This window comes from Ptiloglossa arizonensis, chromosome 6 (genome assembly GCF_051014685.1).
Source record: "Ptiloglossa arizonensis isolate GNS036 chromosome 6, iyPtiAriz1_principal, whole genome shotgun sequence".
In the NCBI taxonomy this organism is placed as follows: domain Eukaryota; kingdom Metazoa; phylum Arthropoda; class Insecta; order Hymenoptera; family Colletidae; genus Ptiloglossa; species Ptiloglossa arizonensis.
This window is the reverse complement of record NC_135053.1, coordinates 12,799,081-12,816,563: the sequence shown is the minus strand read 5'-3', so window position 1 is coordinate 12,816,563 and position 17,483 is coordinate 12,799,081. Positions and strand designations below refer to the sequence as shown.

Here is a 17,483-nt window from a genome sequence, read left to right as displayed (position 1 = left end):
TACTTTCCATATTCGGCGCGCCTGTAGAGGCACGCCGGTGTATATTAGAATTTTAAAAACGGGATCCTTAATACCATGCATCGAGGAGCCGGATAATCGATTGTACCGTTACGGGACATCGAGCCAACGAAAGTAGCGAAAATATAACCATTCGGATGTGCAAATTGCAACGCGAACCTTTTCGTCTCGAATCGTTGATTGCATTATTTTCCGGGACATTATCGCATTCAATTTCTTTCCATCAACTGGTAATCAATTGTATCGACTTTCAAGTACGAGTCGAACGAAAGTAATCAATCGTAACCACTTTTGTGCACCGGTTGGTCAAAAGTGTAATCGATTGTATCGATTTTCAAGCACGAGTTCTTTAAAAGTAACCAATTGTATCGATTTTCAAGCACGAGTTCTTTAAAAGTAACCAATTGTATCGATTTTCAAGCACGAGTTCTTTAAAAGTAACCAATTGTATCGATTTTCAAGCACGAGTTCTTTAAAAGTAACCAATTGTATCGATTTTCAAGCACGAGTTCTTTAAAAGTAACCAATTGTATCGATTTTCAAGCACGAGTTCTTTAAAAGTAACCAATTGTATCGATTTTCAAGCACGAGTTCTTTAAAAGTAACCAATTGCATCGATTCTCGAGTACGAGTCGACTCGATGTTTAAAATATTGAAAAATTTCGAAACGAAAAATGCAACGATTCGACGTATACTCCGATACACTATTGTCGCTATCGCACGAGTGCTATTTTTATTTCTCACCTTGCCTCGATAAAAGGAACTGGTTCGTTGACACGAATGAACAATGCCCAATCAATAGTATCGATATCGTGAAACGAAGTAGAATTTTCAATCAAGCCTTGTTAACGGTATCGCAGAGAATCGATGCCAATTCGATACCGGCACGAAAATGTCAATTAAAAACGTAACGACAATAAAAGTAGATCATTGGTCCCTTACCAACGATTACACGAGAGGTCAGCGCAAACTTTAGGTGGTGGGGATATATTGTGTAAGTGGCGCTCCTTATTGAATCGGTTACTCCGATAATTACGTCAATCGTCGCGATACTTGCATCTCTCGGTCCCTTTTACCTACAACTATCGAAGTCGTACAGTTGCAGATTGGAATGATTGCTCTCGCGAACGTCAACTAGATTCTACCGATTAACTTCTTCAGGGACGAGTCAGATCGTTTGAAACACCACCACGTCCATTTTGCGACGACATTTCGTATCATTCGAACATCCAACGTCAATTTCTTCGCAATCGCAACGGTCACTTCCATGTGTGTTTCAAATAAAATAAACGAGCAACGTAATTCAAATAAACGACGAAAGCTGAATATGTAAACTTAAAAATCTACGAATAGATCAAGAGTAAACAATAATATCAACGAGTACGAATCACGTTAGAAATATTCCAGTAAGCGAGAACGATTGCACAAGTCCTGAGTATCTGACAAATTTGCAATAGTTCGATGCAAAGTGCAAGATTCAAGCTCGCTCGGATTAAAGGTAAAGAGCGACTATATCGATCGACGGTTCGATCGTACTCGATTCTCGTTGTTGTTTTTTTTTTTTCAATTTTTTCCCCGAAGCGTGTTTGCGTGTCGACAACGAAAATTACAAGTTACTTCCAGTTATGAGCGTCGATAGGCACGCTGCCAATACGGTAACGATTTGGAAAGGGGAAACGACCAACGTATTTGATTGGTTAAAGACACGCTGTATTTAATTGTGTTTAAGTGGTTAAACACGCGTTCGGTTACAGCGATGTAACCGTCCTCTTATAACGAGCACCCTCAGGTATCAAAGGACCATTCCCCCGGATGTTGTTCGCGGAAATTTTGCGTGTCTCTGTAGTTGGTTTTGCAGGTTGCAAACCAACGAAGCGTCCGTATCTGGAAAAGACGCGGACAATTTGCGGTCCAATTAGCAGCTTTCGCGACAGTGAGCCGAGAGGATGAACATTTTCGCGGTTCCTAAGGTACGAATAACCGTGCATCCGTTTCCTGTGTGGAATCTACTTTTGAATCTATCCACTGTTGAAACGCGAGACAGAGGTACCACTGTGTTCGCTGTGCGCTTGATTCCATTGCTGGTCTAAATTAATCTCGCCTTAGAAGCTTCTTCGGAGATCGGTGGAATCGTTACACGATAATTGGGGATAGGCCTGGAAATATTCAAATATTCTGTGGTTAGGTAATCGAATATTGTGCGTAGAATGTGTTACGATTCGAGGGTTGTTCGTCAAATATGGGATAATTTGAGTATCGTTCGTCGAATGTGGGAGAATTCGAATATCGTTCGTCGAATATGGGAGAATTCGAATATCGTTCGTTGAATGTGTGATAATTCGAATATCATTATACGTGATAATTCGAGTATCATTCGTCGAACATGTGATTATTCGAATATCATTCGTCGAATATGGGAGAACTCGAATATCATTCGTTGAATATGTGATTATTCGAATATCGTTCGTCGAATATGGGAGAACTCGAATATCATCCGTTGAATATGTGATTATTCGAATATCATTCGTTGAATATGTGATTATTCGAATATCATTCGTCGAATATAGAAACACTCGAATATCATTCGTTGAATATGTGATTATTCGAATATCATTCGTCGAATATAGGAACACTCGAATATCATTCGTTGAATATGTGATTATTCGAATATCATTCGTTGGATCTTTGTAAATCGTTACCAGAATATTCAACTATTTGAATATTATTCGTCGAGTATACGAACAATTGAACATAACCATTTGAATATTTAAACACAAAAATACATCGAACACGATTAAATACACAATTCTGTAACTCGAAGAACCTGATTTACAGTTCGTATCGCGATATTCAAACAGTACAACGAACATTCGGACACTCGATCGTTGCACAAAGATATTCCAATATCCGAGTATACGAGTAGCACTCCAATTTCGTAGCTCGAATGCAATCGATCGAATATTCGAGTACACGAATATCCTAATCGTGGTATTCGACTATTCGAATACTACCGATACAAAAAAAAGCTAAATACCCACTCGACGAAGAACTCGATTCACGATCCGTATCGCGTTATCCGAGTACCACGAATATCCGGTCTCTCGAACGATACGGAAAACGTATTCGAACGCGTATTCGCTGTGTTCCAATTTCACATGGAACATTCGACTCGTACTCGCGTTCGTGTATACGAGCCGCACGAAAAATCCACCGACTAGTCCCCGGGCCCTGTTCTAGGCCAGCGGGCAGATTCTAAAAGAGTCGTCGATACGGGACACCGAACGCTTAGTAATCGGGAACATCTGTTTTCCCATGTACAGTCGTACACGTATCCGCGACGTCTGCTCGCACACACGGGCGCTCGTCTATCGGAAGTCTAGGCGTGCGTGATAGATAATCGTTATGTAAGACGAGGCTTCGAGGCTGTTGGCCTCCAAGGCTCATCGACGTGCACCGACGTTATATTCCAGTCACGGGAACGCCCTGGCTTCGACACGCTTAACCCGCGGGCAGCATCGCTCGTCCGCGTGCTCCTTTCTGTATTTATGATCCAGATAAAGAAACTTTACGATTCAGATAGGATCGACGGCGTTGGCGGGGATCGAGGTGCAATCCGAGCCAGGAAAGAAATCCGCGAGAGGAGCGCGCATGCCGGAGGCGCGACGTCCCTCGTTGCGTTTTCTGTGCCGCGCGTAATAATAGAGTCTCGCTCGAGCCTTCCTAGCCGCGTCCTGCCGACGACGATCCAGCCGCGTAATTATTTTCGAGCAACCGATCGAACAGAAATCCCTCGAAACAGAGAGAGAGTACGTCATTTCCCGAGAAGTCGCCGCGATTTTTCACCAATAAGTCACCCCAGACGAATTACGCAACCAAATTCCAGATATTATGGAAATGAAAAATTGGAATGGGAATGAAAAACAACTCGGTGAGATCGTCGAAGAAGTCATTCGAGATGAATTCGAACGAAATCTCAGATATTATGGGAAGTTGCTCGAGATGAATTACACGGTCAAATTCTAGAAATTATGGAAATGAAAAATTGAAATTGGAATGAAAAACGGTGAGATCTTCGTCGAAGAAGTCATTCGAGATGAATTACACAATCGGATCCTAGATATTATGGAAATGGAAAATTGGGATAGGAATGAAAAACAACTCGGTGAGATCGTTAAAGAAGTCATTCGAGATGAATTCGAACGAAATCTCAGATATTATGGGAAGTTGCTCGAGATGAATTACACGGTCAAATTCTAGAAATTATGGAAATGAAAAATTGAAATAGGAATGGAAAACGGTGAGATCTTCGTCGAAGAAGTCATTCGAGATGAATTACACAATCGGATCCTAGATATTATGGAAATGAAAAATTGGGATAGGAATGAAAAACAACTCGGTGAGATCATCGAAGAAGTCATTCGAGATGAATTCGAACGAAATCTCAGATATTATGGGAAGTTGCTCGAGATGAATTACACGGTCAAATTCTAGAAATTATGGAAATGAAAAATTGAAATTGGAATGGAAAACGGTGAGATCTTCGTCGAAGAAGTCATTCGAGATGAATTACACAATCGGATCCTAGATATTATGGAAATGGAAAATTGGGATAGGAATGAAAAACAACTCGGTGAGATCGTTAAAGAAGTCATTCGAGATGAATTCGAACGAAATCTCAGATATTATGGGAAGTTGCTCGAGATGAATTACACGGTCAAATTCTAGAAATTATGGAAATGAAAAATTGAAATAGGAATGGAAAACGGTGAGATCTTCGTCGAAGAAGTCATTCGAGATGAATTACACAATCGGATTCTAGAGATTATGGAAATGGAAAATTGGAATGGGAATGAAAAACAACTCGGTGAGATCGTTGAAGAAGTCATTCGAGATGAATTACACAATCGGATCCTAGATATTATGGAAATTGAAAGTCGAGATAGGAATGAAAAACAACTCGGTGAGATTCTTGTCGAAGAAATTGTCCAGGATGAATTAGAACCAAAGCTCACATATTATGCGAAGTCTACCGAGATGAATTACACAATCGGATTCTAGATATTATGGAAATGAAAAATCGAGATAGAAATGGAAAACAACTCGGTGAGATTCTTGTCGAAGAAATTATCCAGGATGAATTAGAACCAAATCTCACATATTATGCGAAGTCTACCGAGATGAATTACACAATCGAATCCCAGATATTATGGAAATGAAAAATCGAGATAGGAATGGAAAACAACTCGATGTTTTTCATTTTTGGCGAAGAAGTCACTTGAGATGAATCATACAACCGAATCCCAAATATTATGAAAATTACCGGAAAAAGAAAGACCGTAAGACTCGTACAATTACGTACGATGGAAAAATCGTCTTAAACGACGATTCGACCGATCGACCGATCGCTAAAATATTTTCCGAACGATTCATAGGCGCCGAAAGAGAAATTTACGAGGTACGCGCAAAGACGTTACGAAATTGTTTTCTTCGTATCCAGATTTTTCATCCACAAAGGAAAATGCGCGTTTAACAATAAAACGAGAAACTGAAACACAAATTGTTCATAACATATTAAATTCTTAAGTAAATTTTGTCGTGTTTTCCATACTAAAAAAATACTGACACTTCAACTTTGAACAACTGTAAATATACAAACGAATCGACAGATCTACATGAAATTTCACACATGTTCACTAAACAGTAGTACCATTAAACATAGTTCATTACACAGTAGCAACAGTTTTCTTCGTATCCCGATTTTTCATCCACAAAGAAGAATGCGCGTTTAACAATAAAACGAGAAACTGAAACACAAATCGTTCATAACATACTAAATTCTTGTGTAAATTTTGTCGTGTTTTCCATACTAAAAAAATACTGACACTTCAACTTTGAACAACAGTAAATATACGAACGAGTCGACGGATCTACATGAAACTTCACACATGTTCGTCAATTTTTAGAAAAATAAAACAACGAACCTAATATCTCCATTTTTTATCGAACGACGAAACTTATCGAGCAGTCTATCATATTTCGATCATCTCGTAGAAATTTATATATAAATAATCCTGTTGCGATATTATCCAAACCTCGATTCTTCGCGCGAGAAGAATGCGCCTATGGTCGCATACTCGCGCACTGTACCGTGGAAATATCCCGAAAGAGTACACATAGAACTATATCTTGCGACGAACATTTGTGTACAAGACTACCATAACGTTCACGTTATAAGATCGTTGAAAAATTCGTCGATTGTCGCCTTGGAAAGTCAACCTTGGAAACTTTTATTTTCGATCGAGAGTTTCTTTAATTGTCGATCTGTTCTCGGTCGTTCAGTGTTGTCACTCGACGACATTGTTTCGTTAACTTGAAACGCAAATTCTCCTTGAACCGTGCCACGAATGTCCCCGTAAGTGACGTAGTGCGACGTAACGCGCGGAATTGTGTTACGAGTTATCTAATTCGTTCATCGTTGCAATAGTTTGTTTTTTCACCACGGCGCAGTATCGCGAGTCTCCATGGTCGAAGCTGGTTCGATGAAGCTCGATCGTTCGCGTGATTGAATCTTCATAGTTCGCGCGAACATGTTCGAGGAGCGGATTCTATTTTTTTATTTTTTTCTCGACTTTTGGGATCACGTCGAACGATCGCGACTCAGTGTACGAAACACCGTTCACGACTTGGAGTAGACAGCACGTTGGAGTAGTCAGAGTAGAAAGCATCGTGCACGATTCAGAGTAGAAAGCACGGTGCACGATTCAGAGTAGAAAGATCTTACGGAAACGAACGCATTTCGAGTCGAAACGGAACTCGAGCATCGGTAAACATCCCGACGCGTACGTGTACGCGTAAACGCGCGTCTCTCGCGAAGAATCTCAGATATTTGAAAATTTCGCGCCGTTGGGATGTCGGTTCGGCGGAAATCAGGTAGGCAGAACTGATTCTTTGCCAATGGTATTTATATCGTTCTAATTTCCACACTCGACTCGCGTAATATTTAGAAAATGTTTTCTCAATGGCGTCGTGGAAAAAAAATCGCTCGTTCCTCGAACCCGTTTTCCTCCTGCTCGCGCTATATTTAGAATCGAAATTTTCGAATTTATAACGCGATCCATCTGAACCGAAACCATCGATAATTTACTCGCGGTATAGAGTCGAGAAGAAAATTTTTCTCTGGCGGTAGAAACGATTCTTACAAGTGGTTGCTTTTGTTTATACAATAGATCGACAGATAGATTTTAACAATCGTTGTATAAACGCTATCGGACGCGTTCTTTAACGATTCCAACGCGTGGATATATTTGTTAATAAAATTCTCGAAAAACGATCGAAGTTAATCGTCATTTAGTGGTACTGTAGTTCGTGGGTTTGTATTTCTTTACACTTCGTTCGAAATTAAATTCGAAACAGTTAGTTTTATATATATACACACCAATAAATACGATCAATCTACCGAAATTTAAAACATGGTCGATTAGTAAGTTAATTAGTAAGAAAAAAAAAGAATTCAACTTTTCAAGCGTTGAAAACAATTCATCGACGTTTCGTTCTATCGCTCGTTCGAGATTCGATACCCAATCGATTCTAAATCTCCATTTCCAATGTCTCTTCATCCTTCGAATGGTGTTTCTAGTAGGGACACTTTTTCCAATTTTATCATCCACACGTTCGTAATTCCGCGCTCTTGCGTCGCGTGCTCGGTTTAATTATATTTACACTTCCTTTTAGTTAATTTCACCGAGCAAAGAGAGCTCCAAGGCGGTGTATTAAAATGTCCACCGGGTAAATTACGTTCCGCGTATCCCCGGCTACGTTTGAACCCACCATTACGTGTAAACAAGAAAGGAATAATTATCTCCCGGGTTCGATCGTTGTCCAATTATCGCGGATCAACGAAATTTATTCCACCTGGGATTATTCGTCTCGTATCGTCGATTTCAGCGATCGTTCGTTGCTGGCTAAAAAGTATCCGCGAGGATCCACCGTATGGTTTTTCCACTTGCACGTTAAAATATTTCGGTGTTTTTTTTTCGATTGGAATTCTCGACGCGCAAACATCGAATCGATCGGTTTGCACTCGGTTCGAAAATCGACGAACGATGTCGATTCGATCGGTCCGGGCGTACGAGTCATGGTGGTCATCACGCTCCATTTCTTGACCAATTGCTCTCGATGATCGGCTATGGCGAGCTCGGCGCCAAAAATAATTGCCAGACCTCTGCGATTGCGAGGCAGAAGGCGAAACGAGGGCGTTTCTTCCTCTCTTCGTCTTCGTGTGTACGTTTCGCGACTGCGTTGCTTTCCCGACAAGTCGCTTCTGTTTTTGTTGCACGATTTGCATGCGAGTGCCCATGGACCGGTGGAACGGTAACACCATACGGGAGGTGAGAGTGGAAAACATATTAATATTTCGACGTGTTCGAATCGCGGACGATTCATCGCGAAACGAAACGTTCGATCAATGAAAATCAATTTAACTTTCGAGCAACACTCGACTTGACTTCGACTCGACTTGACTTCGACTCGACTCGACTTCGACTCGACTTGTCTTCGACTCGACTTGACTTCGACTCGACTCGACTTCGACTCGACTCGACTTGACTTCGACTCGACTCGACTTCAACTCGACTCGACTTCGACTCGACTTGTCTTCGACTCGACTTGACTTCGACTCGACTTGACTTGATTCGACTTTGACTCGACTCGACTCGATTCGACTTGACTTCGACTCGACTCGACTCGATTCGACTCGACTCGACTTGACTTCGACTCGACTCGACGATAACTACGCAATACGCAACATAGTCGCACACCGAAGTGTACACCACGCGCGATAAGTAAGTGTTTTCAACGGCCAGTAAGTGTTTCCTTCGTTGATCTTATACCGTGTCTCATTTTTGCGTTAAACGATCGCGAGATTATTTTTACGATTGTCTCGACCGTGATCTATACATATTATATAATATGTATAGATGTTCTCAAGATGAAAACAAAGCAAGTCGGTATTCAGAGTTCAATCTCGTCCGCGTTACCGATTTTCTTTACGTAAGACACTCAACGATCGAATAATCGAACACTGTTCAAATTCGTTCGATTTTTTTCGTCGTTTCTAGCAAACAGATTACCGATCTTTCAACTTTGTTCTTCGGTACGATCTTGGTCCCTTTGCGCGAATTTTTACAAATTTTGTATATCAATTGTCTTGTATATTTAAAAATTCTCGATAATTGTCTCTTTTTTAAAGTAAATTCTCGATAATTGTCTCTTTTTTAAAATAAATTCTCAATATTATTTGTCTCTTTGTAAAAATTTTCGATCGTATTTGTCCTCTTCTTTTGAAGTCTCGATAACGTTTGTCTTTGTACAAAAATAATTCTTCCGAGCAAAGTATTATACCTCGACCGTACCGAAGTACGATCAATTTGTCCATGGATCTCCGATGGCCGAAAATTCGAACGAAGTTACCGTCTCCTCCGAAGCGAGAAGTCTCGTTTCACGGTTCCCGGGGGACCGAGACATTGTTCCCTCTTATCGTAAGATTTATCAACCGTTGTTGGTATTACGATGCCATTATTTCCGCGGCGCACGAACCGATTCGCAGCGGTTCGTTGCGTCGTCGAAATGTCGACACGTAGGTCGAGATGACGATCATCATCCGCATTTCCTGCGCTCACTCTTTCTATTAGCATCGTGGCCGTGAGCCAACCTTGTGATCTCCGCTCAAATTTCTCCGCGATGTCATTAACGCGGGTTCATTTTCGCCATCTTGTTTACAAACAAGCAGCGACCGTTCGTTCGCTCCTGCGACCGAATAATTAACAATCGCGATAAGTCACGTTACACCGTAACCGAAGCGACAAGGTAACCATCGGTCCCTCGAACGAGTTTACCGCCTGTTCGAGAAAGAAAAGAGAATGGAAAAAGAAAAAATAAATAGAGTAACAGAGAGAGAGAGAGAGAGAGAGAGAGAAAAAGAAGAACGATTTCAATTTATGTTTCCACGTCGCGCGATAATTATTATCCCGATGGCTCTTAAACGTCTTTATTACGCGCATAAGTAAAGCGGCACCGTACATTACGGAACGCGAGGAATAATTTCGCGTAATGGCGCGGTACCCGGGGCCCGAGCGGCTCCTTTCGAACCTAACCTCGAATTAATCGCTCCGAGGGAAAAGAGAAAGAACGAACGAACGAACGAACGAACGAACGAACGAGCGATTCGTTCTGGTTGACTTTCGTGTCGACGAATTCGCCACGTTTATCGATACGCAGGAACGCGGATCGGCCACGATATCGGTTTATATTAGAATTTAAGGGCATATAAATAGAACGACGTTATTTCTATTCAAGGATGTTGCGGCGGTTACACAGCGCGCGACGCACGGTGGACGTAATTCGAAGCTATTATAATAACAACATTGTAATAACGGTTGTAACTCCTAACGTCCAAGGGGAGGGGTTTAGACTCTTGGTGGGGGTACAGTGGGAGGGAGGTGGAGTAATAATATGATTGTGCGATGCGCAGAGTGAGTAACTGTTACAGTAACTAGACTTCCACGGTGTGTCCGATAAATGTTACCGAGCCGTATTCTTCGTCGTTTGTCGTGTTTGCGCGTATCTAGCTCGCGCAGCTCCCTTACGGTTCAACGTAGACGACAACGACAACGATAACGACGAAGACGACGACGACGAGGATCGTTTCGTCGTTCGTTTTGTCCGTACTCGTCAACGTCACACGAGCGGGTACGGTCGGCGGCCATTCGTTTCGATTTATGCGCGACGCAGCATCCCACAGCTGTTTCGTCCGGTTATTTTCGCAGGCGGATTAAATTAAACTCAATCGACTTTTCTTCCTCGTCTTTCTCTTCGCGGACGGCCGCGGTGCTAACAACCACGTAATTCTATTCCGCGGTGCCAAAGCGTTCCCGAGTATTAAGTGGAAAACAAGATTTACGAGCCGATACCAGATATGGAGATGATCAAATTTATACGCGAAACCGGGATTCGATCCCCGAGACGACGGCCGCGAATTGTATTCAAATGACGATCCGTGAACCTCCCGCCCCTCCCCCAACCCCCCCACCCCACCCCTTCGTCCACCTACTTCACGATCATCCGCCCCCTCCCTCCTTTCTCGTGACCTTTCGCGTTACGAAACAGCCTTTAAATTCATGGTTTATAAGGACGCTTCTCCTCGTGCACAATTAAACCTTCCCTCGTGCCAGCCTGGCTGCCTGGCTGCCTGCGCAGCGCTGTACTTTGTCGTGGAGGTAACCGTAGGCAAATTATACGTATACAGGGTGACGGTGGAATAATGGGACCGTGACCGGTAGCCGTATCCGAGACGAATCGCGGCGAAAATTGCCACGGTTTTACGCGATCCGCGTTACCGAGACCTGATTCGTCCACGACCTCTTCCGCGACGAGTTAATCACCCATGGGAAAACTCGACGCGCCGGATCGATTTCGAAATTTATTCGTCGACGAAGAGAGATCGATTTTGAAATTATTTCGACGAAGATAGATCGATTTTGAAATTGTTTCGTCGAGGATTCAACGATTTGGAAATCTTTTCGTCGACGAAGTTAGATCGATTTTGAAATTGTTTCGACGAAGATAGATCGATTTTGAAATTGTTTCGTCAAGGATCGATCAATTTTGAAATTTTCTCGTTTGAAATTGCTTCGTCAAGGATTGATCGATTTTGAAATTTTTTTGTCGACAAGGATCGATCGATTTGGAAATTGTTTCATCGACGAAGTTAGATCGATTTTGAAATCGTTTCGTTAAGGATCGATCGATTTGGAAATTTTTTCAATAAGGATTCATCGATTTTGAAATTGTTTCGTCAAGGATCGATCGATTTAGAAATTGTTTCGTCAAGGATCGATCGATATTGAAATTTTCTCGTCGACAAGGATCGATCGATTTAGAAATTTATTCGTCGATAACGATCAATTTTTATTTCCACGACACTGAATGGAAAATTTTGCAAAACTGGGTAGGAATGAAAATTAATCTTATTAGAAGTTAGTGTTTACTTCGACTCGAGCATCTGGAATAATTTTGTCGCGGTTGTCACGGTGGAATTGTTAAAGGGTGCATCTACCTATAGATGCAATTGTAGATTGCAAAAGATCGAGATTTAAAATGCAACCGTGTACTCTCGCGTTCAGAGAATTCGATTCTTTTCCTCGTTTTGGGATACAAAAGTATCGAGATAGGGGAAGAACGAATGATTTCGAGATTTGGATATCCATAGACGAAGCATGCTTATGGTTACCTTCGAAACGCAGTAAGAAGGTCCTGGAATTCCTTAAAGATACAAAACCGATCGGTTATCGATGCAACTATAAATGCATGCAACAGAAAGGAAAACTTCTATCCTATTTTCTTGTTCTATATAGCTGCATTCTAGAACCACTCTGTGTACATTAATAATATCTATACAATGAAGTATTATCTCCTTATCGACGACGGACACGCGACGACAATTCAATCCTGGCACCAATAGGAATATTAAATAAATGAACTGTGCTACACCGGTATTATATACATGGTATTTCAAGCGTCTTTACGCAGAGTAAACTACGAAACGCAAACCTCTTAAATAGCTTGGAAAATATCGATTACGTATTTCGAAATAAATTCGTAAATATTGACCGTAACGGACGATGGTCCGACTAATGTTACTCCAAAGAAATAATATTCGACGAATCGTTAAAATTGTATCGTTTTTTTTTTTGAAGATTTCAGGATCTTCTTTTTTCAAACGAATATATATATTTTCCTCTATCGAAAGTTGCAGACCATGTGTTCTACGTTAAACAACAAGTATTATCTATATTTGTTGGTTTAGCGTCGCTTGTACAATAGTTTGATCATTTTTCGACGAAAGATATTCGAACTCGTTTGAAATGTTTGAACATTTTGACTAAAAATTATATTCGTATTTATGCGACTCTAAATTGCACTTGTGTTCGTATAGCTTTAAATTGCATTTGTGTTCATGTAGCTCTAAATTGTATTCGTGTTCGTGTAGCTCTAAATTGTATTCCTATTTACACGATTCTAAATTGTATTCGTGTTTCGTGCGACTCTAAATAATATTCGCGTAACAATTTCGCTGTAGTCCACGTGTTTGTGCACGTATCGGTATTCGGTGGTATCGGAAATCGGGGAATCCCTTAAGAATTATTTTCAAGCTAGCGACCCGATCGTGAGAAATGATTCCATCGAGGATCCGAAGACGCTCGAATATAGCGTACGTTATTGACTCGTAGAAGAATGCAACGCGTCAGAGACTTAAATAGGCAGGAATATATTAGACACCCAGAGAGGCATCGTTAGATCGTACACGAACGAATACCGTTTCGATCGAGGCTTGTATCGAAAGCATTAAAACGGACACTTTGATAGACACCACTGAATCGGACACTTGGATAGATAGAGTACCGGATAGAGACTTGGCTAGAAACCGCTATATTAGACGGTTTAATAGACACCGCTAGATAGCCACTATTAGATCGGACACTCGGACAGTATTGGATCAGGTGTATGGATAGACGGTACTGGATAGGCACTTGAATAGAAACCACTGTATTAGATAGTTAGATATATTGGATGGACACCGGTACGTTAGACATTTGGATAGCCACTACCGGATCGAACACTCCAACGGACGGTACTGAACGGACACTTGAATAGAAAGCACTGTATTGGACGGTTTAATAGACACCGCTGCGTCGGACGCGCGGACAGACGCTACCGGATCGGACACTTGGACGGTACTAAATCAGATATTTCGACGCTGTTGGATCAGGTATTCGAACATTGCTAAATCGTAGATACTCGGATATACAGTACCAAGCGCGGACACTTGGACAACCGCTATCGTACAGTCGCTACTGTACAAACACTTGAACAAACATCACCCGATAGGCTCTCCTAGAACGTGTCTTGAGAATCTCGGTAAACAGGGTTAAAAGGACAGCCACGTTACCGAAGAGATCGTTTATTTCCTTATCGTCGACGATACGTTACAAGAATTTCAATCGTTCGTCGATTCGTTGAACACGATTATTTACACGTTACTCCATTTATAAATATTACAGACGATTAAAGGTCGTCGCGTTCCCGTAAAAAAAGGAACGATCTCGCGCAACGACGGACAATCGTTTCTAAACCGCGACCGTTTTCTGCATTCCAGGCGAACACCGAAAGTCGCGAGCCGGAAGAGCAGGGTAGCAGCACGAGCTCGCCCTCGGAGGGCAGGCACGGCGACGGGACATCCGGCTCGTCCGTCCTTGAGATGGGCAGCACAGACTCGGCGGGCAGCGCCCACAGCGGCGGTCCTTCCTGCGGGCTGGTCAGTTCCCTGTTCCCGAGCAGCTGCCGTGGTCGCGCGGAGGCATTCGCCAGACGTCTCCATCGGCGGCTGACGTCCCTGGGCGGTGAGGAAACGGCGCAACGTAACATGGAGACCGCGAAGCCGAAGGAGACTTCTTGGCTGCGTTCCTCGACCGCGTCGAAACCGGTGACGAACAACGCGGTGGCGGCGGCGGCGGTGGCGGCGACGACGGCGACGGCGACGACCAATCACGTGCTACAACATCAGCCGCGTCACAGCTCGGGAACGGATCTCTGCTACGATTTGGTTCTCGACATCGAGGACGGTTTCAGTTCACCGGCCGAGGAAGCCACGGCCGCCGAGGTTGCGGATCTTCTAGTGAACCCGGAAGTGTTGAAGGCGTCTAACAACCATCGCGGCGCCGGCTGCAACTGCACACCGAACGGTTCCAAAGCGAATCTTGCCAGCTTGGATCTGGAATCGGGTTGCGTGTTCGCGTCACCGATCACCGGTACATCGCCCGACAGCGATTCCTCCGATATATACTTCGATCCGGAATCCTCGGACGTCGAGAAAACGAAAAACGAGGTGTACTTCGATCCGGTGACCACCTCGGACAGCGAGGTCACCAGCTCGAATCTCTCCAACGGTTGCGAGATTCCGACGAAAAGCAAGGAGCCGGTGTACCGCAAGAGGCCCGAGATCAACGTCGAACATTCCGAGGACACGTCCGAGTCGAGTTCCTCGATCAGACGGAACAATTTCCGGGATAGCAACGAGCACAGGAACGAGGACACGGTCTGCAACTCGGAGGACTCGAACGATCGTAGCTCGTTGGAGACCACCTCGGTGAGCCACGAGTCGCTCTGGAGCACGTTCGACGAGAGCACCGTCTCCCTGCAGGACGAGACCCCGTCGATAATCAGCCCGAGCATAACCACGTTGCAGAATCGGTTGCCGAAGTCGCACTCCGATTCCGAGATACCGGTACACGGGACAAGAACGTTGATCGGCCGCGAGCTGAGCAGGAGGGACGAGACCAAGATCGAGGACGGGGTCGACGAGGTCGATTTCGCGAACGGGATCACGGTGAACGGGAAACTGGAGGACATCAAGAACGCGAGGAACCTGGCGAAAGAGGAATCACCGGACACCTCCGACGAAACCAACGAGGAAGAGTTACCGCGCGACGAGGAGGAACCGAACACCGCGAACAATCTCGTCGAACCGAAAACGGAGGATTTCTTGTCACTGAACGAGCAGGACGATCACTCGACCTACAGTAGCACGATCAACATACCCGGTGCTCTCACCCTCGAGTGTACCACCGGCGGTATGGTGATCGAGACCACGTTGAAGAACGAGGTGCAGCTACAGATCGAGAACGGTGGTACAGTGATGAACAGCACCGAGGAGGACAAGATGTGTCTACTCTTGCAAAAGATCGCGACCAGCCCGACGGTGAGGGACGACATACCGATAACCACTCAAGAATCGCGCGAGGGTAGCACCGAGGAGGAGGAGGAAGAGGAGGAACGCCCGCAAAAGATCAGACGTTGCTCGTCGTTGAAAACGGGGAAGACACCGCCCGGTACACCGGGCAGGAAGAAGATCGTGAGATTCGCGGACGTGTTGGGACTGGACCTGGCCGACGTGAGAACCTTCCTGGACGAGATACCGAAAGTACCGAACTCGGCGTACAGCGATCTGATCTACGACGATATCTTCCAGAAGGACACCAGCCCGGTGAACACCGTATCGAACTCATGGGGGAACAGGTATATGGACAGTAGACGCGGTTCCGGGGCGTTTCCGCCGCGCAAGCTGGACAGAACGTTGGTACCGTTGTTCCAGCAGCCGGGCGGTCAACCGAACTTCCTCGATCTGGTGCGGGAGCGTCGCGTGTGCCTGGAGAACGTTCTCGTCCAGGACCCGGTATCGTTGTGCATCCAGGGCACGGTGCGGGTGATCAATCTCGATTTCCACAAGTCGGTCCACATACGGTACACGTTGAACTCGTGGCGTAACTTCAGCGATCTACAGGCGACCTACGTGCCGAACACGTGCGACGGTTTCAGCGACAAGTTCGCGTTCGCTCTCTACTGTTACACGCTGACGGTCGGACAGCGGCTCGAGTTCGCCGTGCGTTTCCAATGCAAGGGCGAGCAGTACTGGGACAACAACGCCGGGGCCAATTACTGTTTCCAGTGTTTGCCAGCGTCCTCGGCGGTCGGTTACCTGCCGATCACCGCCAACGAGAGCCAACAGCACGAGTGGTCGCCGATGTTCTACTGATGGACTCCGCCAGATCGTCGGTGTTTGCACGGGGGTCGCCGCCGCGACGCCGGTGGCCGGGGTGAGACGACCAGTACGGGGAGGAGCGGTGAGGTGGACGACGGGGGAGCCGGGGCCGTTCGCGTATCGCGAGAACAGTGGATGGACGGATGGACGGACGGACGGACGGACCGTGGAGGGCCGGGGCCCGAAAGAGGGGACCCGAATACGGCTAACGAGCGACGCTGAGAGAGAGAGCGACCACGGATGTAATAAACGTTCCTAAAGTGTACCTACCGTACAGAACTGTCCTACGAGACCACGCAAGAAGACGGAGAGACGGAGAGACGGAGAGACGGATCGGGGAGAACCCGACCGGGGATCGTACGCGATACCAACACGCACCGCGTATACACCGACGTTCGCATATCGACACACGCGTACACATACACGCACGCATGCACGAGCGCGCGTGCGTACACATGTACACACACCGGCGTCAATTATTCTTTCCTGCCATTACCCCGAGCGGAGCGCTTCGAGTGGACCGGGAGAACTTGACGCGACTGTTAGACTGACAATTTTTTACACGTTTATCGTTCCAATGTTTGCACAACAATGTGTACGCACGTTGTATATATATACGTATACGTATGTGGATACTTGCGCGTATACGTATACGTATACGTACGTGGATACTTGTGCGTATACGTATACGTATACGTGAGTGTGTTCTTATATGTATACGTATACGTATGTGTGTAATACGTATACGTATACGTATACGTATACGTATAATATATGTATACGTGTACGTATATACGCGCGTGTGTGTACG

The 17,483-nt window shown here is 44.6% G+C and overlaps 1 protein-coding gene across 4 annotated transcripts in view; it reads left to right on the top strand.

The window, feature by feature from the left end:
• Nucleotides 1-16,666, top strand: part of Gbs-76a (Glycogen binding subunit 76A) — a 96,074-nt gene extending 79,408 nt beyond the window's left edge. For 2 of the 4 annotated variants that reach the window (XM_076315225.1, XM_076315224.1), the window contains exon 2: nt 14,231-16,666. In XM_076315225.1, coding sequence (XP_076171340.1) covers nt 14,333-16,666 — 2,334 coding nt within the window. In that variant the 5' untranslated portion in view covers nt 14,231-14,332. Of the gene's footprint in view, nt 1-6,920; nt 6,949-13,720; nt 13,844-14,230 lie in introns of those variants that run through there. The other 2 variants (XM_076315227.1, XM_076315226.1) reach the window with 2 other exon arrangements.
• The last annotated feature ends 817 nt before the right edge of the window (nt 16,667-17,483 follow it).